Source organism: Tympanuchus pallidicinctus, unplaced genomic scaffold (genome assembly GCF_026119805.1).
Source record: "Tympanuchus pallidicinctus isolate F22 unplaced genomic scaffold, pur_lepc_1.0 scaffold4, whole genome shotgun sequence".
In the NCBI taxonomy this organism is placed as follows: Eukaryota; Metazoa; Chordata; class Aves; order Galliformes; family Phasianidae; genus Tympanuchus; species Tympanuchus pallidicinctus.
Window position 1 is genome coordinate 33,310,336 of NW_026294758.1, and position 26,289 is coordinate 33,336,624.

A 26,289-nucleotide genomic window follows, 5' to 3' on the forward strand; every position below is an offset into this window, starting at 1 on the left:
AGGATATTGCTGAACACATGCATAGTATGACTCGAATGAACTGCTTTCATACCTTATTGCTAGGTGCTGTAAATGAAGAAAGATAATTTTCCCTGAATTATCCATAAATTATAGATCTCATTCTCATGAGTTGGACTTTTATCAATTATACGCTCCTGTGTTACTTGTACAAATTCAGTTATGCTCTTTACTATTCCTTGGAGTTCCTGTCCCATTAAATATGAGAGTTACATGAGAAAACACATTAGAAAAGCTCTTCTTCATCAAGTTTATTTTCTTTCAAGAGAGAATATAAGATTAAGTTTCCTAAAGCAGACTTCTGAATTAAAAATGTTGATGAATTCTAGAGGAGACAGCCTCATCTCCTTCTATGAACTAGTGACCTGCCTGGTGGAAGACAGAAAGGCTACTGACACAGTCTACCTAGAGTTCAGCAAAGACTTTGACACTGTCTCCCACAGTACTCTCCTGAAGAAGCTGGCAGCCCTTTCACGGGTGCAATCCTTGCTGGAGAAAGAACCGATTGGAGGGCTAGGACGAGAGAGTGATGGTAAATGGAGTCACATCCAGTTGGCAACTGGTCACTGGTGGTGTTCCCCAGGGGTTAGTACTACTGGGGCCTGTCCTGTCCCATATCTTTACAGGAATTCCTGAATGAAGGGATTGAGTGCAGCTTCAGTAGATGACGCCAAGTTGTCAGGAAGACCAAGTACTGGGTCTTGCACTTTGGCCACAACAACACTAGGTAATGCTACAGGCTTGGGGCAGAGTGGCTGGAAGACTTTGTAGAGGAAATGGACCTGGGCATACTGGTCAACACTCAGCTGAACATGATCCATCAGTGTGTGCAGATGGCCAAGAAGGCCAATGGCATCCAGACTTGTATCAGAAATGATGTTGCCAACAGGAACTAGTACTCTGTTGAGTACCCTCTGTACTCAACTATGGTGAGGACGCACCTTAAGTACTGTGCTCAGTTTTGGGCCCCTCACATCAAGAAAAACACTGAGGCTCTGGAGCATGTTCAGAGAAAGGCAGTGGAGCTGGTGAGGGGTCTGGAGTACAAGTCTGAGTGGGTGCGGGAGCTGAGTTTGTTCAGTCCGGAGAAGAGGAGGCTTATGGTAGACCCTACTGCTCTCTACCTGAAGGAAATTTGTGGTAAGGTGGGGTTTTATTATTTCCAGGCATTACTGGTCTAGGACTGATGTTAGGAGTGGGAATAAGATTTGTTATAAGGACAGCTGACAAACTAGGTGAACACAGGTCAAGAAGCAGCTGCTTGGATAAATGGCAGTTTGGCTGAATTTAAGTTTTAAACTAAATTTGGGGCCCAAAGGGTATGATTAACTGCAGTTAGTGCTGGGTCCTGAACGGGGCCCTAGTGCTAATCTGACTGGTGATAATAGGGCCCAGATGGCAATATTTTATACTTTGGGATAAAGGGATCAATTAATACCACAGAAATGTCAGATTTGGATTATGAGTCAAACAGCTGCAATGTGGTTGAGGCAATGCAGAGATTATTGGGTGGATGAAAACTTTGTGCTTGAGAACATGAAAACCTGAAAGTGGCCAGCATCAAATCTCATGCGAGTTCTGTATGTTTAGCATCAGGCTGGAACCACAGCCCTCTGCTCTCGCGTGGCAAAGGTGCCTCACCACTACCTGCGGATCTGGTGCTTGCAGGAGGCAAGAGGTAAGTGTCATAAGAACCAGATTTGGAGAGAATGTAAAAGTGGGATCCCAAGGTCTTTTGCCTTGAATGCTCAAACTCCTGACTGAAAATTCCACCTACATTTTTTTATGGGTCAGTAGAATTTGACCCCAGGGAGACACTTTCTGTGGAAAGGCCATTCTGCATGACAAAAAAACTAGGAGATGTGCAAGGACCACTCAGAAGAATATAATAAATTATTCCTGATTTTGAGGAAGTCTAGGCAGTTTGTCAAAAAACACACTTTATCATTCTGATTACTTAATATTATTACCTTGCCACCAGTTTAGTTAGAAAATGAGGTTAACCATGAACATTTTCAGTTTTAGGAATTGAAGATCATATTATAAAAAAGTACTATTTAGAATAGTAACTAGGAAGAATATGGTTCTTATACAGGTCTAACAAAAAAATTTTAGAACATAGAGTTAGAACTGGAGAAACTGTATATTTCTGTGGGAGATTTTCTCTGTTATTCTGTGTTCAGAAAGCAATGCTGATTCCTGTTAAAAGTGCTGGCATAAAAGTTGTCTTCTTTCTCTGCTCCACTATTAGCTCATCCTCATTCTTCCCCTTTTCTCCTTCTTTCTTTTCTCTTCTTCCCTGCTTAATGTCTGTATTTTTTTAAATTTTACCTAATTCTTTTGTTTCTAAAGGAACTTCCCTAGCAAATTTCAATTTGTAGAATTATCCAAAATGCTATTAAAAAACATTAGCATGAAGCTGTCATAATGCACAACTTTTTGTGCCTCATTTGCTGTGTGCATTCTCAGGGCTAATCAACCTTTAGATGCCAGGCTTGCAGTGGATCTGTAAATCCTATTTACCTCAAAACGCTTATAGCTATCCTCTTATATAAAGCATCCTCTTATATAAACGGATGTTTCACACTCTGTCTACCTTTAAGGAAAGGAAGAGATCCTACGTCCTGTATAAATTGGAACAGAAGCATCATTTGTCCCCAATATGCTGCAAAGGTACCAAACCTCTCAGCTTTCCTTCTAGATGGTGGTGTCTAAAGCAGGACTTGCGTACTCCTGGGAGTGCTGCAGACAATCCACTGTGGTATTGGAGGAAAAGACTTTTTTTACCATTCATAAATGTTAAAATGTCATCCTTCTTTAATTTCTGTTTTTCCCTGTGCTTTTATATGTAATTTCTATAATATATTAGTATAGTACTACATACATATAACTTTTAAATAAATATTGTGAGATTGCTTACTCTTAAATTTTTAATAAATAGGGGTATGTGATCAATATATGTTTTGAGACCACTGCTCCAGAGCACTGGCTCATTTGGAGCACTATGTGAATGTTTTGTTTGTTACAAGTAAAATACACACAGCCATCTATCTAGATCTGTGACACAAAATAGGAATCCAATCAGCCACTATGCGTGGGAATCAAATGTTGTTTCTGCAGTAGACTTGGATAATATTTTTTTTATTTCATGATCTCCGCTGTCAGTTCTTTTTGGGAGTCTTTCTACTTGGGGACGATCTCTGATAGTTTACATCACTTATCCTCTAGACTAACATTGCCAGGAATGCACACTCTGTATATGGGTGTATATGTGTATTTTGTCACACACTGCAAGAATATCCTGCATGGGACTGATTAAACCAGAGAACAAGCCATGGCCTGCCCGAGGAAGAGCCTGAAGAGACATTGGAAGGCCTGACATCAGCCCTGCCCTCCACCACCCATCCCCCACCCCCCCGCATGCTCTTTGTTTAATGAAGAATTTGAAAAAAATCACAATAAATATGTCAAGAAGAGCACTGAGACATCTTGGAAATAACAGGATGGCTGCTGACTGACACTAGATAACAAATAAATTATCAATAACAAATGTAAACCTTCTGATAAGATTGTGAACCTGGAGTACCCAACCACCGGGGAAACAGGTGAGGAGGGGGAGGCAAGGGGGAGAAAACAGGGTATGTTGTGTCCATAGGTTCGCCATTGCAATCACGAATAAAATCTGCTTTTATCAGAGATACCATCCTGACAAAAATTATTTGGATATTTCCAACATATCGAACATCTTCTTTCCCTGTAAAGACAGGCTAAATTGATTTCTAGCTGTGCCCAGTTTTGCCTCATCCTTTGCAATTCAGGTACAGTGAAAGCCGTGGATAGAATTTTATGACTCCTTCTATCTCACAAGGATTTCATGTCACAGAATACACATGGCACCTATTTAATTGGTATTCAGCTTGTAAGTGGCTGAAGTAGTGATCTGGTCTTACACATGGAAGTGCTGGATATACAAGGGCAGCTTCCCATCTTTTCTTTACATAAACTTGAAGCATTTGGGATGCATTATGTGGCAATCTTACCCAGTTCCTGCACTGAAAATGAGCATTTCCAATTCAATATATGCTATTCCTACAAGTTGCTTGTTGATTTGTTTGCGTGTTTGTTTCAAATTTCTCATGGGAGAATGTTTCTGAAGGTGATGTGTTAGTACACATTAGCAAAACACCACATGATGCAATGCCATGACTAACATGCAAAATGCAAAGGAAAAAGCTGACGGTGATTCGGAATGGCAGAGGAAGCTCTGTCCTTGCAAGCATTGCAGCAGCTCATTTGAAAAAAAAGGAACATTCAGATCTTCCTGCTTTTTTCTCTTTTCTCTCATTCTCGGACGGCAGTCTGCATGGGACAAAGTCTGTGCTTTACTTTCCTGTCTGCAGAGTGCCAACAATTCTGTTCGTCGCTACAAAATTATGCCCTTTCCTCAACGCACCGCAGCCTCACTTCGTCGGGGCTTGTTGCAGAGGAGCACTGCCACCTGACGGTCACGCTGTGGTGCTGCACAGCGGTCACTGCTGCTGCCGAGCTTTTGGGGGCCTTTTTCTCGAAGGAAGTGGCTGGGACGTTTGCCCACGGAGATGGTGGAGTCACCGATCCTGGAAGTGCTCAAGAAACGTTTAGATGTTGAGTTGAGAGACATGGTTTAGCGAGAGCTATTGGTGATATGCGGACAGTTGAACTGGATGGTCATGTAGATCTTTTCCAAACTTGGAGATTCTATGATTAGACTTCACTTATTCCTACATTATCTTTATGCTTATTTTCTTCTGATGAATATCCTATTTTCCTGAAAGAGTGGCAGGAGAGCAGTTGTTTTAATATTTGCAACATGAAAAACCCTTTTCATCCCTAATTTCTGAATTTCTAGCTTCTACTTGGAGACAGGATACTGGAATCTTTTGTTCTGCATTTGCTTCTTCCTTCTCTGGGCCTTCTGCAGCATCACTCACAGGCATTCAGAAAGGTGGTAGCTTTAAGCTTCTCAGCACTTGTGCCAAGTTTTTGGACGGTTTGTACAATTACGAAGTGCCACACTGCTTTTTCAGGTGGCAGATTGTACAGACGCTCCTCACAAAGCCTGCAGTCATGTATTTCTGTCAAGAGAAGTGGTTGCATTCTCCACTGTACACTTTCAGCAGTGAATTGAGTAACTGTCTCAGCCTTCCCACTGGAAACTCTGGCTTCTAAAACTTCCAGCTCCCTGATTGGCACAGGAGACAATCCTTCCACTCAGGACTCTGCTCTCACTTACGACTCTATGGCCATCAAAGAAAATGCAACAGGTAAAGAGTGCTAGACTTGAATAACTCTGGGTTAGGGTTATATCTTGCAATACAATATGGAAATGTATGTTTTTTTTTAAACTTGCTAGGCATGAAGCTCTGTAAAACTCACGGTCCCTTGAAATCTGTAAAAAAAAAAGCAGTGGCAGGAAAAGAAACCAGAGAAGTGATTGGGACAGGTGCTGGAAAACAAAACAGGAAGAACCATGAGATATGGTGCCTTACGGAATGCTGTGTGCTCCAGTGTCAGGAAGGATGCAGAGGGTCTCCTGGAATCTGAAACTATTAGCAGTATGGGTTGGCTGTCCTAGAAGAGCAATAAAAAGCCTCTCAGTTTGTGAGAAGACTGAGGTTTACAAAACCCCAAAGATGACACATCAGTGGAATGAAGTGCTGATGTTCATCGGAGCCTGCAATGATAAAACTATGGGGAACTTGCTGAAACTAGAAAAAGATTAGCTGAAAGACTATGAAGGAATTTTTACATACAGTGAGTAGTGAATGTCTCAGGCTTTCTTTAACAGAGGATGTGGACCAGAGCTTTAAAGCAGGATTAGAAGAATGCTAGGGTAGTGACTTCTAAAGGAATGTAATGGAGCGCAGCCTCCAGCACCTTTTGTGGCCTTTCATTATCTTTCCAGTTCATTCCTGCTGGATTCCTGGCATGTGATGATGGCACATTTCATACAAGTCTCTGCCACATTAGTCACATGTTCTTTTTCATCTGGATCCCGGGAGCTGATATAATCGTCCGAGTTAATCCTATGCATAAGCTCTATCACAGTTAGCTCTTTCAATTACTGGATACTTTTCTTCATGGTAGTCCATTTGCCCAGGTAAAATATAAAGTCTTCCCTAAGGGGACATCTTTCTTTCATGGTTGACAGGGGTCACTGCCATAGAGTGAAAGACTTTCCCTTTTTCAATTTTCAATGCTTTGTCAATGCCACTTTCCATAGAAAGATGTCCCAGCTGCTTGGCTTCACTGACCACTAAGTCCAGGGGGCCAGTGGCCCCCTTATCCCAGCACCAGAGTTGTCAGTTGTCAGTGTGCTCGCCTGGCTGACATCTGTAATCTTTTTGCAAATCTCACAGCTCATTCAGTGTTGGGATTTGAGTGGTTTCTGTTTCTTCCTCCTCCTCCCACCTTTGTGAAGGCCCCACTCCATCTTCATCTTCTTCTTCTTACAAGCTTTTTTCTTTGCTAACCATTCTGACTTTCATAGACATTTTTTCATCTTGCTTATAAGCAAGATATCAGGGACAGTATCAGGGGTGCTCTAATTGAATTTATCACAGGGATTGGAGTGACCACAGGACTGGTTGTGAGGGTCATGGCACCTGCATGACTCATGAGGAGAGTTAGAGTAACTGCAGGGTCTGTCAAAAAGGTCTGAGAAACTGCAGGACATGTCGCAGGGGTTGAATCAGCTACAGAGTTTGTTGTGAGGGCTGGAGCAGCCATCGAACATTTCACAGGAGCTAGAGGAGCCACAAGATCAGGAGTTGAAGGAGCACCAGGGCTCATTGCAATGCTTGGAGCAGCCACAGGACCTGTAGCTGGAGTTGGAGTAGCCACACAGCAGTACCTCCTGGCATTGTGCATTTTCCTCAGGTGGATTTTTTTCTTTTTCTTGTCAGAGTACTTGTAATAGCCACAGGACCTACAGCAGGAGCAACTACAGGGCTCATCACTAGGGTTGGAGTTGCAATACAGTCTGTTTCAATGCTTGGAGAAACTGTAGGACCTCTTGCAGAAAGTGGAGCTGCTGCAGGGACTCTATCACTGGAGTTGAATGGTCTGTTGTATTGTCTTCACATCCAGAAGTATTCTCTTCCCCTTGAGGATGCTGAGTAATATTTATCAGAAGATACCTGTAAGCACAAACCAGGCCCTAACACATGCGATGTGTGCCTCTTTAGGGCTTCTAGGGAGACAGAAAATCTTTTCCAAACATTCTACTAGTTTTTCTAGATTCTACAGTTGTTTAGAGGTGAAGTTCCAAATTACTCGGAGTGCCCATTTCTATAGGCACCTGCACATACCATCCCACACTCCCTGCCACTTAGAAACATCCCACCTCAGGGCAGATCTCCAGATATTCTTAAATAATTGTTTTATTTAAACATAGACTGAAAGACATTTGTGACACATGGCAGTAGTAGGACGCTGGTTTGATCATCCCATGGATATATAGAGTTCTCAAGAGCTATTGTAATTAGCTCTAGAGCACTAGGTAAAGAAGGAAAAGTGAAAGGAAGGCTGAAGAACTGCTGGAAAGCGTCCTCCTCTATTTCCTCCATAGCCAGGTCCCCTTAGGAGACAAAGCAAAGGGGGTAATTACTAATAGTATCAACAGTATTGTTTCTGTAGCCCAAAGATGACTGCAATACCAAATATTCAGAAAACATTAGTCTATCGGTTGCCTCATTTACAACTCAATGGCCATCAAAGAAAACGTATATGCTTTTATCATGATGTAAGCCAGAGCCACAAAGCATAGCAAAATAAAAACCTTAATCCAGCCCCCAGAAATGACAGTCCAACAGGAGAAATAAATAGCAAGGTGCTGCATAGTATTGTTCCATGACATGACTTTCAAAGAGCTCCATATTTATGGGAAAGAATCAATGCTATGACTAGTATTTGCCAAACTACCACAACACCCTTGGTTAACATGCTCCAGTCAAGTCTGCCATTATTTCAACTTTTTGAGCCCCATGTTGAGCATCAATTTGACTGTTGTGATTTAACCCGGCAGGCGACTGAGCACCACACAGTCTTGCACTCATTCCCCCTTCCCAGTGGGATGATGGAAAGAATTGGGAAAAAAAGCAGAATTTGTGTGTTGAGATAAAACTATTTACTAAGATGCAAGAAAGAAAAATAGTTATGACTGTATACATATGTGTATATACAGACATATGCAACAAGTGGTGCACAAGCAATTACCACTCTCAACCAATGCCCAATTAACCCCATGAGTAGCAGCAGAAGAAATAAACTCCCACCGCCATCACAACTCCTTCTGCTCAGTGTTCCCTCCCAGCTCCTTGGGCCCTTTGCTGCAAATGGCCCTGGCTCTGTGCAGCACCACTTAGCAGCAACTATAGACAGCAGTGTCTTATCAACATTGTTTTCCTCTTTGATCCAAAACATAGCATCATACCCGGCACTCTGAAGAATACAATTTTGTCCCAGCTAAAATCAAATGTGTAAATTTGTGTAAATGTGTAAAAAGTCATGGAATAGTAGAAGTGGACTTCGAGTACTGCATTTGGTTTTGGCCCCTCACTACAGGAAAGTATACAGCATTCCTAATCCAGTCACAGATATCAGGGAGCAAGAGGGGAATGAAATGCAGAAGGAACTCTGGCACACAGTTGCAGCTGCCGCTGTAGAGCTGAACCTAGCATGAGACATGCCTCACTTTGTTCCTTGTGCCCTAAAGCAAATGGAGATCCAGCATGCCTGCAAACTGGAGGATGAGAAAGCTGAAATACACTTCCTAAAGAGAGTGAGCAGTCAAAAGCTTGACTACAGCATTGCCAGTTTCCCACTACCCATGACTACCTGTGCCAGTTTCCCACTACCCATGATACATGCTGTGTTTTTATTATTGACCTTATGCTGTGTGATGGACTGGCACTAAGAACTGCACCAGCACATTTGAAAAGCAAATTTTGCCTACACCCATTCATGCTGACGTGAGTGACGAAAAAAAATTCTAAAGCAGTGTGAAAAAATTATCCTTCCCATTTCAATCCTATGTGTGTACTCATGCACAGGTGAATTGAGTACTACCATGGATTGCTTAATCAGGACAAAAGCATGCAGGGTCATGAAGAAGTTATACAGTATGTTCATCAATCAGGCCTGAAGACTTCTTTTCTGTGTTGCACTACTGCATACTCCAGCTGCAGATCAGGCCTAGTGTACAAAGATAGAACACAATGGTGACACATTCAAGATTGTATTATAAAAGGAAATGTTTTTGCTACTACTGCCATTGGTAAAGTGAGGCTACTTGCAGCAGTGATGGGAAATTGTGTGAAAAGATCTAACTTCAGATCAGAATTTTATTGCTAACTATAGCTAGCTAGCTAGCTAGCTAGCTAGATATATATCAGTTAATTGAAAAGGATTAAGCTGCTGTTTATTCACCTTATCAGAACCAAGCAGATTCTGTATAGTGATCTGAAGAAGAGGTTTCTTTCTACTCCCCTCTCATTCCCATTTCTAAAGTCATAACACCTCACAGTGGAGCTCAATCTGAGTGGGCTGAACTTTCTTGCTATTTATGCAGTCAACCTAGGAAATGCTTGACATCTTCCTTCTCTCCTCTGCATAGTCTGCAATTGTGTCATCAAATAAGTATCCAGTAAGAAGTGCAAGAGGGAAAACACAGAGAATGTCACAAGGGCTGTTACTTGTCTAATAAGTGCTTCTTTTTCCTATTCGCTCTTCTGTCTCTCGGACTGTGTAAATTCCTGACATAATCAGGAATTTTCACTCAGGTTTCCTCTCTGGACCAGGATAAAGTCTTTTACTTGATCTTCTCTGCTTGCCTCTTTATATCACAAGACAGCTATACTGATTAGCTGATGCTTAATCAGAATTTAGAAGCTGTAGCAAATGATGCAAACTATGGATAGAATTAATTTTTAAAATGTAGAGATTATAGTTCATTTTCAGAAGCTTTGCTGCCTGTACTTTTGTCATGTAACAGAATACGTTCTGTAAAGAACAACAGGGAGTAACTGTTAGCAGTCAGTGTCCTTTCTTGGCCATGTATTTCACAGGCTTACATGGAAGAAGACTTTTGTGAACACTGTACTGCATTTCTGTATCATTCTGTAGTCTGCATCTCACTAACAATCGTTTCTGATCATAGTCCCCCTCATACTACAAATAAAACTGGAAAGGAAAACCACTGTAATTTCATAAAAGACTTGTGCTGGTAAACACCTGTGACTATATGGAAACTCTGTACAAAAGTAAAATTACTAAAGCCAAACAAATGCTCAAGTCAAACCCTCACAGCTGACACCTTCTGTGCTAACATTCATTTAAAATGTGCAACAGGATCTGAAACAACTGAGCAGGCTGCTCTTTGGGGTGAAGTGACATAACTATTTAATCTGGCAATGGGACATGCAAAGACACTAATGACACATTTGCCCAGAAATCTGCCCTAGAGGTAGCACTAGGGTCTGAGCAGAGAATTTGATCTTTTCCAAAATGTTCTGGCAATTCCACTTGAATTTTTAGGTTTCCTTTTTAAATATAGAAAGGTAATGTTTTTCCATTTGATTGTTGCACTGAGAAACCATATAATGTAACCATGGAATTATGTTGATAAAAATTATTTCTTCCTGCAAAATGAAGAGTCCAAATACTAACTCTACCATTTGATCAACTTAGTGAAGAGTGCACTGAAACTTCTTCAGGTTCACAGCAGTTTTTGAATCTTGTTAATGTAGCCTTGCAGGGATTATTTAACAGGCTTTACTTTATGCATTTTATAGGATGGGAAATGATAGCATGAGTAATTTCAGATAGCATAATCTTTACTGTGCTTAGAAGGTAGGATCTTGTGGTTCAATAACAAATACAAGGTTCTAAAAATGACAGTAAAAACTACAATTCAACATTTATTTTTTAGATGAATGTATACTTTATTTTCAGCACAGTGTCTGCGTGTTACATACTTTGTCAGCTTACAGAGAAATCCAAACGTCTCTCAGAAGAGCCTCACGTTGTCACACGCTGCTTCCACGTTGTCACGATCACACGCTGCTTCCACGGGAGGGCACTGTACAAGCACTGCAGGGCAAAGTAGAAGCACAGCTTGGAAACCCCTTACATCGACATTTATATTGATATTGGCTTTCCAGTTCAATCGGCAAAGTAATTTAACTCATGATATCAAATTAATTGCATTTTGTAGTTAATACACTAGATATTAATTTTTAATCAATTTGTCCTTACAATTGCATCCCTCTGAAGTTTGTGCCTTCTGGTATATTCCACTTGTGTCCACTGATGTGATGCTATCACAATCATAAACAAATACTCTAGAATGCTGGCCCAACATGCCAAATTCATGTAATAGATAAGTCCTAAAGCTAAAAAGAGGAAAGATTTATTGCATGGATATAAATCCACCTGAGAATTCCCCACATGACACCTTCCCCTTCCTGAAGGACTGTAAATACTTCTGCAGTTTCTCCAAATCCACCTTTCAGAGCAAATGATAACCAGCCTCAGGCACCCCTTCACACTGTCGCAGTCCCACTCACAATGGCACAGGAAGTTAGAGATACCATCTGTTAGCTATCACCCTCTGTGACTGTTAGATCTGACTCACACCATGAACCTGAAAAGAAATTTCCACATCTGTCACGCATTTCCACAAATAGAATTTCTCTCAGCAAAAGTGGGATTTATATCTCCCTATCCCACGTGGACACTCTTACTCCAGGGGAAAAAAAATACCCTTTCTGAAAGCACTTTATTCCCCTTTTCCTTTTGGCTCTCATTTGAATCTACAAGAGGCAAGCTTGGTAATAAGGTACCTGGGAATCATTATATGTCTTATTTTCAACTTAATAATAATTTGTTTAAAAATGTTGTGGGTTTGCACAATTACAGCTCTAGATCAGCTGTAGGCTGCGCCTAGTTTGATATCATCTGTTTGCAAATGAGATTATGTTTTCTTCTGAACAGAACTGACAGTTTCAGCAATGTTTAATCAACCAGCACTGACCTTTCTTCTCACATGACAGAAATTCGTTTTCAATAAATGTTTAACTACTGATTTCTAGGGGAAAAGTTCAAAATGTGTACAGAATTCTATTATCTAGTCTGAATCTACCCTCTTTTGGTTTAATCCTATATTAGTCTTACAGTTACCACATAGCATGATTGCTGTAGGAATTCTCATGTATTTTAGGATACAAATAGAATTGTTCTGCAGTCCAAGGATTTTCTGACACTTGCATTCTCTACCTTTATTTTTTTCTTTTTTCTTTTTTTCTTTTTTTTTTTTCCATTTTGCTCCTGTTATTTACACTGTGTTCTGAGGAACTGGCAGATGAAGTCACTATCCATCATATTTGAAAGGTCATGGCAGACTGGTGAAGTTCCCACTGTCTGGGAAACACATAACCCCCATTATCAAGGAGGGAAAAGAAAATAAGATCCAGGGAACCACAGGCCAATCAGTCTCACTTCTGTGCCTGGCAAGATCATGAAGCAGATCATCCTGAAGGCCCTACTAAGGCACATGAAAAATAAAGATGAGGTGATAGGTGGTAATCAACATGGTGTCACCAAGGCCTGACAAACTCAATGGCCTTTTATGGTGGAGCTATAGGGTTAGTGGATAAAGAAAGAACAACTGACATCATCCACCCGGACTTGTGTGAAGTGCGGATGGTCACACTGAGACAGTTGCTGTCAGTGGCTGTATCTAAGTGGAGACTGGTGAGGAGTGGTATTCCTCAGGAATCAGTGTTGAGACTGGTGTTATTTAACAGCTTTGTAGACTCTATGGGCAGTGGGATTAAGTGCACCCTTGGCAAGTTTTCAGGTGCTTGGTATAAGCTGAGTGGTGCAGTTGACATGCTTGAAAGATTGGATGTGATCCAGAGCTTGAGAAGTGAACATGTCAACCTAATGAAGTTCAGCAAGGCCAAGTCAAGATCCTGCAGCTGGGTCAGGGCAATCTCAAGCACAGATACAGGTTGGGCTGAGAATGGCTTGAGAGCAGCCCTGAGGAGAAGGATTTGAGGATGTCAGCTGATGGGAAAGATTCAACACGAGCCGGCAATGTGCACTTGCAGTCCAGAAGGTAAACCGTATCCTGGGTTATATCAAGAGAAGTGTGACCAGCACATTGAGGGAGGTGATTCTGTCTCTCTGCTCTCATGAGACACCACCTGGAGTACAGTGTCCAGTTCTGGAAGCCCCAGCACAAGAAGGAATGGAGTCGTTGGAGCAGGTCCAGAGGAGGGCCACAAAGACGATCAGAGGGCTGGAGCATTTCACCTACGAGGATGAGAGAGCTGGGGGTCTTCAAACTGGACAAGAGAAGGCTCTGAGGAGACCTTGTAGAGGCCTTCCAGTACCTGAAAGGGGCCTACAGGAAAGCTGGGAGGGATTTTTTCTAAGGACAGGTAGCAACAGGATGAGGGTAAATGGTTTTAAACTGGAAGAGGATAGATTTAGGTTGGATATTAGAAACAAGTTCTTTACTGTGAAAGTAGTTTGAGCATCCTGGCCTTGAGGGATGTATCCCTGCCTATAGCAAAGGGGTTGAAATTAGATGATCTTAAAACCTTCAACTCAAACCATTCTATGATTCTGTGATCTTTTGGTATTACCTTAAGATATTTGAAAATACTGACAAAGAGACAAGAATTTCTCCCATGCTACAGCACTTGGTAAAATTACTAAGTTCTCTTTTAGCAAATGCATATTTGGGAATTGATCAGAATCACCTCAGGATATACCCATGTTATTGTCTAGGTAGAGTGCAGAAAAACTGAGCCAGATGTCTTGGTTTGATAACCATTTCTCATACTAGGGAACAAACCATATAGTGCAGACTCTGTCTGAAAAGTTGTGTGAACATTAGGCTTACGGAGCTAAGCTTTACCTTCTCGCAAGTCGCAAATGTCCTTGACTACTAGATCTTAATTATTTAATGAGAAGTCCACTTTCTACAGATAATAAAATCCCAGAAATGACCCGTATATGGGCATACTCTTGGACCATGGACATGAAAATATGTTGTTTTGACTTCACAGACCATAGAATCATTGAATGGCTTAGATTGCAAGGGATCTTAAATATCATTGAGCTCCACCCCCCACTATGGGCAGGGCAGCCACCCACCATATCAGACTGCCCAGGAGCCCATCTAGCCTGCCCTTGCTGTCTCCAGGGTTGGGGCATCCACAGCTTCTCTGTGTAGATTGTGCAGTGCTGCACTTCAGAAAATTATAAACACAATATAACTGATAAAAATAATTAAGTTACCTCTCCACAGTGGAAATGCATGTCTGGATGGGACACTATGAAACCAGCACTCTTTCAAGTGACTCTCTCAGTTCACCATTTGCTTGTTTCTACTTGATTTCCATGGTAGGAATGGAGGAGAAAACTCTTGCCCCAGTTCCTCACCACCAGCAACAGGGCATGGGCTTCCCTCAGAACTTGACGAGATCTTCCTGAGAACTGTTAAGAAGGTGAAACCTTAGGTTGCAACTGCTCTGATCATGGCTATTTTATACAAAAGTATAGCTTTTCTTACAGGTTACTGGTATACTTGTTAGGGTCCTCACAATAAAGGTGAGGACCTTGTTTTCCTAGTTTCTGTTTACAGGCTCTCGTCTCTACACAGTTTATGCCTTCTTATCCAAGCTTTTCAGTATGCTTGTTATTAATTGTTCTCAACAATTTGGACAGATGTAGTTGTCACAGATGGGTATAAAGAGCTAATAAGATGTTTTATAAGGCTTCCAAAAATCCACCAGCATCTCCAAGAAACACCTTTATGATTCTAGTCTAGAATATGAAGTACTGAATCATCCCCTTCTGAAGAGCATGACACCTACTTAAATCTGTGGCTTTCAGTCCTGCCTATAATGCTGGGCATGGCTGAATTAGGCCAAAGCTGTGTGCACTGGGCAGTAGTAGGTGTTTATGCAGACCTCTGGTGTAGGAAAGGTATGGATAGACGAAAGCATAAAAGCATGTGAAGATGTACCCTGCATTTCATAGTATATGGAATGATTTGAGCCTGTGACTTCAGTTTTCCCACCCAAATCTGTGCCCTTCCAAATAATGGATAATCTTAACTAGTGTAAATAATCAGTTTCTTGGACTCATCTCTTCAGATAATGTAAATATCAAATTATGGGCAACAGAGGAATTCTACGTTGTAACAAGTAGACCACTTACATCCATATTTGTATTTTTCAGATTGAAGAGAAAGATTGTGCTCAACTGTTGAGTAAGCTTGGTTTAGTGTGTACATTTTTTCTGATCAAGTAAGCAGTGAAATGTATTGTTTTGCTTTACTGCACAGTTCAGAAGACCAGAATCAAAAGCAGTGGGATTCAGGAGGGTCTCGGTTCCTGGGGTTTTGTAACAACAGTATTTCATAGAATCACACTACACCCCGAGTTGGAGGGGACGCACATGGATCATCGTGTCCAACTCCTGGCCACACACACGACAGCCCCAAATCCAAACCCTACGCCTGAGAGCGGTGAGCAGACGCCCTCTGAGCTGCAACAGCCCGGGCCGTGACCCCCCGCGCCGCGACCCCGCAGCCGCCGGCTCGCTCCGTGGCGCCGCGTCGATCCCAGAGAAGGACCGGCCGCTGTCGGTTGCGGGGCGGAGCGGGGGGTGGGAGGAGCGGGGAGCGGGCGGAGGGGCGCGGTCCCGCCCTCGGATGTAGGTGCGGAGCCGGCGGCGGGACCGCGGTGTCTCTTGACCCACGCCGGCAGCATGACGGACCGCTCCGCCTTTGACACCAATGTCATCACCATGACCCGCTTCGTGATGGAGGAGGGCCGGCGGGCGAAAGGCACCGGGGAGTTCACGCAGCTCCTCAACTCGCTCTGCACCGCCGTCAAGGCCATTTCCACTGCTGTGCGCAAGGCCGGCATCGCCAACCTGTGAGTGACGCTCCTGCCCCGAGCAGGGGGTCGGGGCTGCCGGCTGGGCGCTGCGGGAGGTGGGATGAACATAAATCATCGGGCTGCGCTGTCGTCCCTCCGCTCTTCCCACCTTCCTCTGGGGACTGCGGCAGCATTTCGGACAGCATCTCCTTCCAGGAGCAGTGAGCTGTATTACTTGCTTTTTGGTCCCCTTAGCAGTCGCTGCTGCTGATGGACCCTCACACACACCTTCATCAACTAGGTGTAAGTGTTTTGAACAAGAAAACCAAAGGAGCGGGATGAAAGGCAAAGTGTATTCAGTTGAGTTATTGCTCAGTGGAGTTAATAGCTCATATCAGTGCACTGCTTTGTGCTATGTGGCGCCTCATCAAGCCGTGTTAGTTTTGAAATCAGACCTCACGAGGTGCTAAAACAAAAGTAAAACTATTGTAGATAACAACTCAGTGATATAAATCACCATAGTATGGATATAAACTGCTTCATTACTTAATGAAAGATGTAGCAGTACCATGCTATGTACGCACTATGTAGTGGAAAACATAGTATGGGTGAAGGCAATACAGAGTAGTATTTATTACAAAGTGTATACTACTATTAGAGAGTTGAAAAGTTTAGTGAAGTTAACAAAATAAAAGCAACTCCAGGAGACAACAAGGATATTCCACTTGACGCATTTTTGAAGTAGTTTGCTCTGTCTTCTACTTTTACATAATTCCGATCACTTTCTCACTGTTACATTCTAGCTCCTTCCAGCGCCTGCTCTTCTGACCATTGAGGACAGGGATTCCCACCTCCACCCTTGTTTGCTATGGCTAATGTACCATTCCTCATGTCTCCCTTTGCTGCTGTGCTGAGCTACCGCAGGCTCCATGTCTGCGCACTGCATGTCCCACAGGCTGCATGCTGGGCATATCCCCTCTCAGCCCCAGCACTTTGGGTGTGGGATCTGTAGCTGCTGGGCACATGTGGAGCATACTCCCTACCTTCCTCTCCAAAGTTAGAGTTGGAGGTACAACACTCTCTAGAAACGCTTTTGCACTTGCAGAAAAAATGTTCAAGGTGCCATAGTAGAAACAGAGGCAAACAGACACATAGGGAGTCATGGCAGGTCTCCTGCACACAGCACACTGCTGCTTTCCTAAGTTCAGCATTATTGCAAAAGACCTGAAATACCAGTATTTGGATTGATCAGTATATCTTGACTGAAGTACGTTGCAGAAATCTCAATGTGTGCAGAGCTGGATCTTTGTTTTTCTCTGCTGAGAACTGAACTTCCTGGTCTCTCTTCCGGACACTTTCAACATCGCCTATCACAAGGTCTCCTGGTACTTCCTGATGCCAGACAGAGTAGTTCTGATTAGCTGGCAAGGCTTTATTTGTGTTTTGTGCTTGTGTTTCTCAGTTTTATTGTCGAAGACATGTTTATAGCTTGAAGTGAAAAGCTGAAAACACTGAACCATAAAATTGTTGATTTATGTGTGAGCAAAGTGTTTGTTCTGGAATTTGTACATGGAACAGCTTATCAAGAGTAAATTATGCTGAGAAGTTACAATGTAACTCACATGGTCACATTCACTTCTTAAGTATATAGTTTCTAGCAAAATCTTAGCTTTTATAGTAAACAGCTGTGACTGGAGGTAGGATGAAGGGACAACATTTGCGTCTTATAGTTTATATAAAGTAACCCAGATTTGTAATTCAGCCTTCACAGCCTGCTGTAGCTGTATGTGTCTATAATTCAGGGACTATTAATACTAAATATTAAATACTAAATACTAAAAATGATTCCTTATTTTGTGTACCTCACCTTCAGTTCTAGATTTTTCATGACACAGGTAATGCTCGCAGGTATCAGCAAGGATCCATTGGACAGCAAATAAAAAACAGGTGCAGAAACCTGAGAGATCACCCCTTAGTACTGTTTCCTCTGCACGATGTTGTTCAAGCACAGACTTGTCAGAAGTGGGCTGCTTTGGAAGCTGCAGTGCCCTCCTCTGACCAGTCGCTCTCTCCTTGCCTTACTTAGGTATGGGATTGCTGGTTCTACCAATGTGACAGGAGATCAGGTGAAGAAGCTGGACATCCTTTCCAACGATTTGGTGATTAACATGCTCAAGTCATCTTTCAGCACATGCGTTATTGTGTCAGAAGAAAACAAGGATGCTGTAATAGTGGAAGCTGACAGAAGGGTTGGTAGTGTTAAAAATTCTCAGTACTTGATTTTGGATCAATCTTTATAATGGTATCTTTTCAAATATTGGAAAATGAAACTGAGCCAAAAATTTCAGAGACCATGTCCTTTTCCATATAGGTACACACAAACCATTTTCAGTTAGGTTGTTTTGTAGATGCGTGTGTTCTCCTATCCCTGTGTTTGTCCTGTCTGCTATTTCTGTTCCCAAGACCGGATTTTTAAATTTGTTTCTCTCCACTTTCTTTCTTACCTACTTTTTCCTAATTACAGAGGAAGTGTTTTTCATGTTTCTTTCTCCTGATTTCTGGAGCTGCACTCTGAGTCCATCCAGCACTTTTGTAAAGGAGCTGTATCAGTAAAGCACCGGGTACCTATTTGTTGCAGATCAGATCTTCTGTTCTCCAGTTTAGGCAAATTCTCCCAGAAGCCCTGAAAATAAGATTTTACAATGACACAAAAAATCATTCTGACTTTTTGATCTTAATTATATGTCCTGGCCTGCATATACTTCTTGAATGCTTGTAGTTCCTTTTTGCTGACTAATATTCTGGCATTTAAAAAAATCTTAGCAAAAAATATAGAGAAAACAAACAGCAAACATAATCTAGGAAGTATAACATTTGTTATACAACAAAGCAGTTGTCTCTTTCTTTGCTGAAAATCCCTCAAAATGTATTGTGTTTGCGTTGGATAAATTTTAAGTTTGCTTTAGATCTGAATGAATGTGATTACAGATCCTCACAGATCACTGAGGGAGGCTCGATGCTAATGCCTCTTTTTAAACAAAATGTGAGGTAATGTGGCACTTTTCTCAGAATTCCTACCCATATGATAGCAGAGTATAGCATTTCTGGGTTTAAAAAGGTTTCCGGTTTACAGGATTGAATTGAATGAAAAGCAGACATGCAAAAACAGTATGCATGATTATTAGTGATTGTGGACAGGATAAGGGAAAAATGAGCTACATAAAAAGCACAGCTGTTTTCCCTGTACTGGCAGTTTCCTTTGTCTGCAAGTATCCTTAATAAAGCCATAGGCAGAAACCACTCCCTTCTGGGGGGACGAGCATCCAGCCCACAGGGCAAAACCAGGAACTGGCTGCAATAATTTCTGAGTGCCTGTCCATTTCTGAGCAGAGGGCTTTGTTAAGCTGCTAAAGTAGAACATGCAGTAAACGTCAGGTGTCATTTAATCCCTCTAGTTTTAGCTCTTAATAATAATAAAAAGATAAACTTGTCCTTTTGCTTAAAATTCAGCATGCAGTCTCATTAGGGGTGAGAAAATGTAGGCTAAATAATAGATGTTAGAGGATGTCTATGAAAATGGATCAGCATTAACTTGATATATGAAACTAAAGTAATTATTTAACTATTTAAATAAAAAAATAATAATAAAAATAAAAAAACCCAATAGCTTTGGTGTTTCATCATTTGTTACTTACTTTAAGGACTCCCCAGATTCCACTGTGGCAACAAATCACAATTGCAATCAAGAATGAAATGCAGGTCACATTTCTTTCAATTATAGAATTTTGTTCCTTCGTAATCTACAAGAGCATTTTAATTTATATTGATTTGGAAATGTCTGAGAATGTTAACCTACTGAATACTTTTATTTGTAGGAGGTAAGCAAATAATGTTACTATTTATGTCACACATTTTATATTTTTAGGGTAAATACATAGTTTGCATAGATCCTCTGGATGGATCATCTAACATTGACTGTCTTGTTTCCATTGGGACCATCTTTGGCATCTATAGAAAGGTAAAATGCTTTCCTATAGAATGGGAAACAATATTATTGTGCACGTTGAATGAAATAGAATTGCATATGAAAATTTAATAAAATCTAACTACTTATTTGTGAGAGAGACTTTCCACGACTGACTGTAAGTTAAATCTGCTGTTTCAGATGCTTGTATAAAAGATTTGCATCACTATATTAGGAGATGAACATTAGAAGAATATGGAAGACTTGCTGATACTTAATTAGTCAGCTAGAGGAGTCACCCCTTACAAACATAGCTAGTATTAGATTCATAAATAATTTTCTTGAGACAAAATACCATGTGATTGTTATCTACATGGGAAATGCACTTTCAGGTTTTCTTTTTCTCTGTACTAATAGTTACGTTAGCCTTAGGACAGGCTTCAAATATAAACCAGAGCTGAAATATAGCATGTGTCTAATTCACTCTGAAAGGCAGAAACCTTGTCTGAAAAGCCTGAAATACTGGATTTACATGTCACAAGATGGGGGAAACAGTAAGTCAGATAAAAACACACCCAACTGTCTGTTTTAATCATCTTTTGTATGTTCTCACATCCCTCAAAGTAACTATTTTCCAATTCGTTTTTTGATGAAGCAAAGGAAAATAAAACTACCCTAGGCATTTTGCTCAGCTGTAAACTCCGTGAGTCATTTTTCATTGCTTGCTTTTCAACTATGCCTTGGACCTTTGCTTTGAGTTGTGTTCATCACCACCTACAAGGAGGTGCGCAGCTCTATATTATCATCTTAATCCTTTCCTGTTTCCTGCATTCCAACAAGGCTTATATAAGAGCATTTCTAGATGAATGTGTTTGTCTCTTCCATATAATTTGTTCATTATACATAATGCATACAATAATAAAACACATCTACTAGGAATCCTAGTTGTAAGCCATGAAAGCATTTGTGCTTGGATATGTAGTAGAAGATTATTCCTATCTCAGAGTTCAGTTATATTATATACCAGAGTTAAAAAATGAAGTAATTTTTTGTGCTCCTTAATCTAGGTATCCCCTGATGAACCTACTGGGAAAGATGCTTTACAACCTGGGCGTAATCTTGTGGCAGCGGGTTATGCTCTCTATGGGAGTGCCACAATGCTGGTACTGGCTACTTCCACTGGAGGTGTCAACTGTTTTATGCTTGATCCGGTGAGAATGTCTTCTGCTTTTTTGTTTGTTAGGGATGACAAAGTACAGTCTGTAAGACTCATTTGTTCATCAAAAAGGTCAAGGGAGCAATTTTCAAATTAAAGCTGATGTGGAAAAATGAAGTACATTCTGTAACCTGTCAAAACTAAGATCAAGAGATTTTTGCATTCTGCCTGCTGCAGTCAGTGATTCAGCAATAGAAAGACAGTCAAATTAGGGAAGCAGATATACAGTGTGTGTCAAATAATGTGGCATTTAAAGCAAGGTATTTTATGCAATGCAGAATGCAGCTGAATATTTTTTATGCCTTTTTTTTCTTAATGCTAGGGCCTTAGTAAACTGTTGAAGCAGATATTCTTAACTTTATTCTATATTTTCAGATCTCACCGTGATGAGTGAAAGAGTAAGTGATGTGTGTGAATGTGTTAGACATTGTAGAACACATCGATGTATAAGTTTTAAAATCAAAGGCATACTGACCACAGCAGAAAGTTGTTTGCTATAATAACCCATATTTGTGTTATCAGTTAACCAGAATGTAGCACTTGCCTGCATTAAGGTTTAGAACCTGCAGCTGTCAAGAAGCAGGAAATACAATATGGTGCTCCTTGTAAAATAAGAGCTTAATTAGCTGCATGTGTTTTTGTTTATATTCAGATAGGAGACAGCTTTTAGCATGTATGAATGTTATTTTGTTTGCTTTAACTAACATAGACATTTACATCATTGAAAATTAAATAGCCCAGCCCTTGGCTACAGAGATCTCCTGGCTTCAGTCTTCTAGTTAGCCCAAGCTAGGACAAACTAGAGTGCATTAGAATCTATTTGGAAACATTTGCACATTGCTTCACCTGGCACTTTCAGTTTCTGAACTCTTCATAGTCATTCCTTTGTTATGAGTTTAACAAAAATATGGAGAGCTAAATGAATTTACAGGCAACAGCATTATTTTTGTTTTATATAAAAAACTAAGACAGAGCTGGAAATGGTAGTATAAAGAAGCTTGCATGACCCCAGGATTCCTGCTCTAAACTGCATCTAAATAGCAAATACCGCCTTCTTCACAGATATTGAATCATTAAAGTAGGTAGCAGCTCTAGTGATTACTTCCTAAGCTGTGTATATGATTGGCTTTCACTTTGTAAATAAATGAGAAAACAACATTGACATGTTATGTTTCTTTCTTATTTTTAGGCAATTGGAGAATTCATTTTGGTTGATAGGGATGTGAAAATCAAGAAGAAGGGGAATATCTACAGTCTCAATGAAGGCTATGCCAAATACTTTGATTCTGCAGTCACTGAGTATCTCAGGAAGAAGAAATTTCCTGAGGTAAAAAGTGCAGTTTCAGAGAATCTTTCTGATCACAAGTTACACTTAGCAATTCCTGCTTTAACATCAGTTACTGCCTCACATATGACATTCCAGATCTTGTTTGTTTTCTTCTTTTTAAATCTATTTAAAATGTATCCATGTGTGTAGGACTGCCAGTTAGAGCAGCTGATCTTCAGTATTCCACCTCTGCTTTTTCTTCCTTTTCTTCTTTATTTTCTGATTTTCTATCTTAATCAGGGGCCTGAGTTAAAACTGGGCATTCAGTGGTAGAGAGTAAGTGTCATATGGTGATGAAGAAACATTTTCTACAGGCATTTTAGGTTGCAGCTGCCCCACTGCCGCATCTGATTAGATGTGGAAGGATGTTGGCCTTGTGCTCAGTAATAACATGGGCTGTGTCCCCAGGGGCCTCTCACGTGAAAAGTTCATGTTCTTTCAAGTCTGCTTTGTGGTCATGCAGCTTCCTGGTATCGGAAGGCCTGAAGCTCTGAGGAATACCCACAGAAACATGTCCATTCTTACACCTTCCTTCTGTCCTCACTGCAATTATTGTGTGAATAACCATGTCAACATGTAGTATTTTAATGTTCATCTCCACACTCAACTTCCTGAACAAAGACTGGTAATTTCTTCTGGTGACTTCTAGGTTTAAGGTGCTTTTTATCAAGATATTAAAATGATACTGTCAGACACTAAGTATATTGAGGAACAAATTTTAGTAGTCAAATGTTAACTTTTTGTTGACAAAAGAGCTCTGAAAACTGAAGCAAAAGGGTAAAAAGTATTACTAACAATTACTTCTTTTTCCTCATTACAATAGAATAAAAACCCAACACCATTTTCCACCACTTGATCTTTTTGCTACTAAAAATGGAGTGTTTTCCAAGGGTTAGAGCACTGGATAGCATTGTCTGCTGTTGGCACAACCACTCATCCATTCTGAGATCTTCCATCTGTTCTTTTTCTTGGACTTTCCCAGTTAGAAAATGAAGAAGAAACTGAGTTTTTTAACCTAAACTACTTGGAATACTATGAATTGCAATATGAAGGAGTTAGATGTTACAATCACTAAGATAAAAAAAAAAAAAGACTAACCTGATGTGCTCAAAAGTTATGTCTATTTGAATGTCTTTCTATAGGATGGCAGTTCACCATATGGTGGGAGGTACATAGGATCTATGGTGGCTGATGTACATCGCACACTGGTGTATGGAGGAATCTTTTTGTATCCTGCTAACTCCAAAAGTCCTAAAGGGAAGGTAAATCTGCAAAAGTACGATTACAGAAGAAGTTGCATTACATAGACATTTCACTGTCACAGATCAGTATTTTGATTCCAGAATGTAATTCTTACAACTTGGAAGCTTGTATCTCTGATATGCACTGCACTCTATCACAGGAAACAGCAACCTATTGTCAGACTCCAATTTAGGGCTGCTTCTAGCCTGTTTCAACTGATTTTTCTTTATATTCACATGAGTATGGATCATTAGCAGGAACACGCTAGGGAATGTTTGTTTAAGCAGTCTTCTCCATACCATCTCTGCCCAAACACTGGTATCCCCAGTTAAGTGGAAAAATTATGAAACTAAATAAAGGGCTCACACTAATTCCAGCTGAAATTCCTATTACAATCCAAGGTATCAGAAGCTTAAATGTAATGTGCTCCTTTATAGAAGCTCTGCTGAACAGGAAAACCTCTATATTTTTTTCTTAGTGGTGCTGCCTCATCTGGAGGAACCATGCTTGGCTGCTTCTGCAGGGCAACAGACAGTCCCCTGTGGAAAAGCACGCTCTTAGGGGCTGACCGGGTGACTATTTATTCAGCAAAGACCTTTCATCTGTTTTGTAACTGTCCATAAATTATTGCTTCAGGTTGCAGATAAGATGCAGTTACTCATTAGGGAAACCTAGTGGCATACTCAGGGTCACTGTTTTTCTTACTATATGATCTGCTGCCTTGTTAAAGGCTGTGCTTTACATATGTGCTTTATCTCTCTGTAAAGACCACAGTGCAAACATGAACTGTGGAGAAAGCACTCAAACTGAGCAAATCCAGCATTCTTTCTGCTTTGTTTACAGTAAAAATCCACACAATTCTGGAGTCAAGTTTATATTAACTATGGAGTACTACAAGTGTTGACTGGCTTTAAATCAATTGCCAGATAGTTATGTGATTGTGAGCATTGCCTGAATTGACCACTGTCATTTTGATTTTTTGTCTTACAGCTGAGACTGCTCTATGAATGCAATCCTATGGCTTTTGTTATTGAGAAAGCGGGGGGAATAGCAACAACAGGGCATCAGTCAATACTAGATATAGTGCCTGAGGATATCCACCAAAGAGTGCCTGTTGTCTTGGGATCTCCCGATGATGTGAAGGAGTACCTGGAAATTGTCAAAAAACATGCAGCTAATTGAAGAAGGCCTGCTGCAGTCACTATGCAGATGGGAAGGAACGCATTAAAGCTAAACCAAAGAACATATTGCAAGTCTGTTAGACCTTTGTAATAAGAAAGGGGATAAGCCACATTTTCATAAGCTTTTTTTTAAAATGCGGTTGTACTGTAAAACAAAAGGCATTAAAAGGTTGTATTAAAGGAAGCATTGAAAGAAAACAAGGGGAAAATGTTTGGGTTTTTTATTTATCTTTTTTAATTACATAGAATCACTGATACAAGAAAAGATTGTGCTATGTTCGCTGATACCTAACTTTCTCAAACAAACAATATGGTTTCCAGAATATCTTATTCTGTCCTCTTCTAAAGATCTTACGGCCTCTTACACTGAGTAGCCCTTCTTTGACCAGTCCATAGTTCTTTGATGAAAATATAAAGGATAATATGGATGATTTCTCACATTGTTTCTAGGCCTTACAAGTTATTCAATGTACTTCAGTGTGGACTTATCCTAACCAAGAGTTAACATTTGTGAAATATGCGCATTAATATATGATAACTCTGATACATCCTGTTAATACAGCCAGCTTGTATTCCATCAGATCTAGGTATATAAGGATGGGAAATGGAAAATGAGATATCTTGGGGGAGGATTTTGAATTTCAGAAACAGCATGTGCAGCTTGGTACCATTCTGCTCCATGGCCATCATCACCACATTGCCAGAAATTAATCTGGTTGAAATAGAACATCTCTTCTACTAGCAACCCTCACCTGGTGTTCTTTGCGTTATTTTGAGAACATTCATTACCACAGAAGGAAAGAATTGTGCTGTGGAAGCAGAATTAAATTGTGAGGATTCCCATAAAGCATGCCTGCATTTAATGTGCTGATTCAGAGCATGCTGCTGGGAACACAACATTAGTGCTTGGGAGCTAGATGGATTGTCCAGCTGTCCAGGACTGCAAATGCCTTATAGGGTCTGGACTGTCCTGACCATCCCCTCTTAGCTCTCACTCTGCCTGTGCTCTAGCTATCAATGTTGTGAAGACATGTGCCTGGTCCTGAGCAGCACCTAGCTCTCCACAGGCCATGCTGCAGTTTGGAAAACAAGGAAGCAGTCAGGTGGGAGAGGACTCAGGCCCATGTGACCAGGCAAATGGGACAGCTGGACTACTGCCTGCGTAGTCACTCTTGTATCCCAGCCTTTTCACCACAGGCTGTCTTGCTCATGCTAGGGCCAGTGCTGCTCCCTCTGCCTACTCAGGTTGGACACCAGACACTGGGGTGTAGCCACGCTCTCACTTTTGTAAAAGAGATAAAATACAGTTTTTGCATCTGTTTTTTCTTTGTGTTTTTGAAAGGAAGAGGGAGTCTCCATTTTGGTTGCATGGAAGTGCTGGGTGTGGGTGGAGATGTCACTTC

The 26,289-nt window shown here is 40.9% G+C and overlaps 1 protein-coding gene and 1 long non-coding RNA gene across 2 annotated transcripts; one reads left to right on the forward strand and one right to left on the reverse strand.

The window, feature by feature from the left end:
* The first annotated feature begins 15,804 nt into the window (after nt 1–15,804).
* Nucleotides 15,805–25,087, forward strand: LOC128089607 (fructose-1,6-bisphosphatase 1-like). The gene is made up of 7 exons (XM_052701219.1): nt 15,805–16,013; nt 18,043–18,205; nt 19,882–19,974; nt 20,988–21,131; nt 22,326–22,463; nt 23,606–23,725; nt 24,696–25,087. The coding sequence occupies exons 1-7, from the start codon at nt 15,844–15,846 to the stop codon at nt 24,885–24,887; spliced, it is 1,020 nt and encodes a 339-aa protein (XP_052557179.1). The 5' UTR covers nt 15,805–15,843; the 3' UTR covers nt 24,888–25,087.
* LOC128089630 (uncharacterized) lies at nt 18,165–23,661 on the reverse strand. Its single transcript, XR_008210622.1, has 2 exons — nt 23,562–23,661; nt 18,165–18,639 (listed from the first exon to the last, which is right to left on the reverse strand). It is a non-coding gene; the product is annotated as an uncharacterized LOC128089630 (long non-coding RNA).
* Nucleotides 25,088–26,289: the final 1,202 nt, after the last annotated feature.

Excerpts from the sequence above, each read along its gene's own strand:
- LOC128089607 (XM_052701219.1), top strand. The coding sequence starts at position 15,844 with ATGACGGACCGCTCCGCCTTTGACACCAATGTCATCACCATGACCCGC. Across the intron at positions 19,975-20,987 it reads TCTTTGGCATCTATAGAAAG|GTATCCCCTGATGAACCTAC; the intron begins GTAAAATGCTTT and ends TCCTTAATCTAG. Across the intron at positions 22,464-23,605 it reads GGAAGAAGAAATTTCCTGAG|GATGGCAGTTCACCATATGG; the intron begins GTAAAAAGTGCA and ends GTCTTTCTATAG.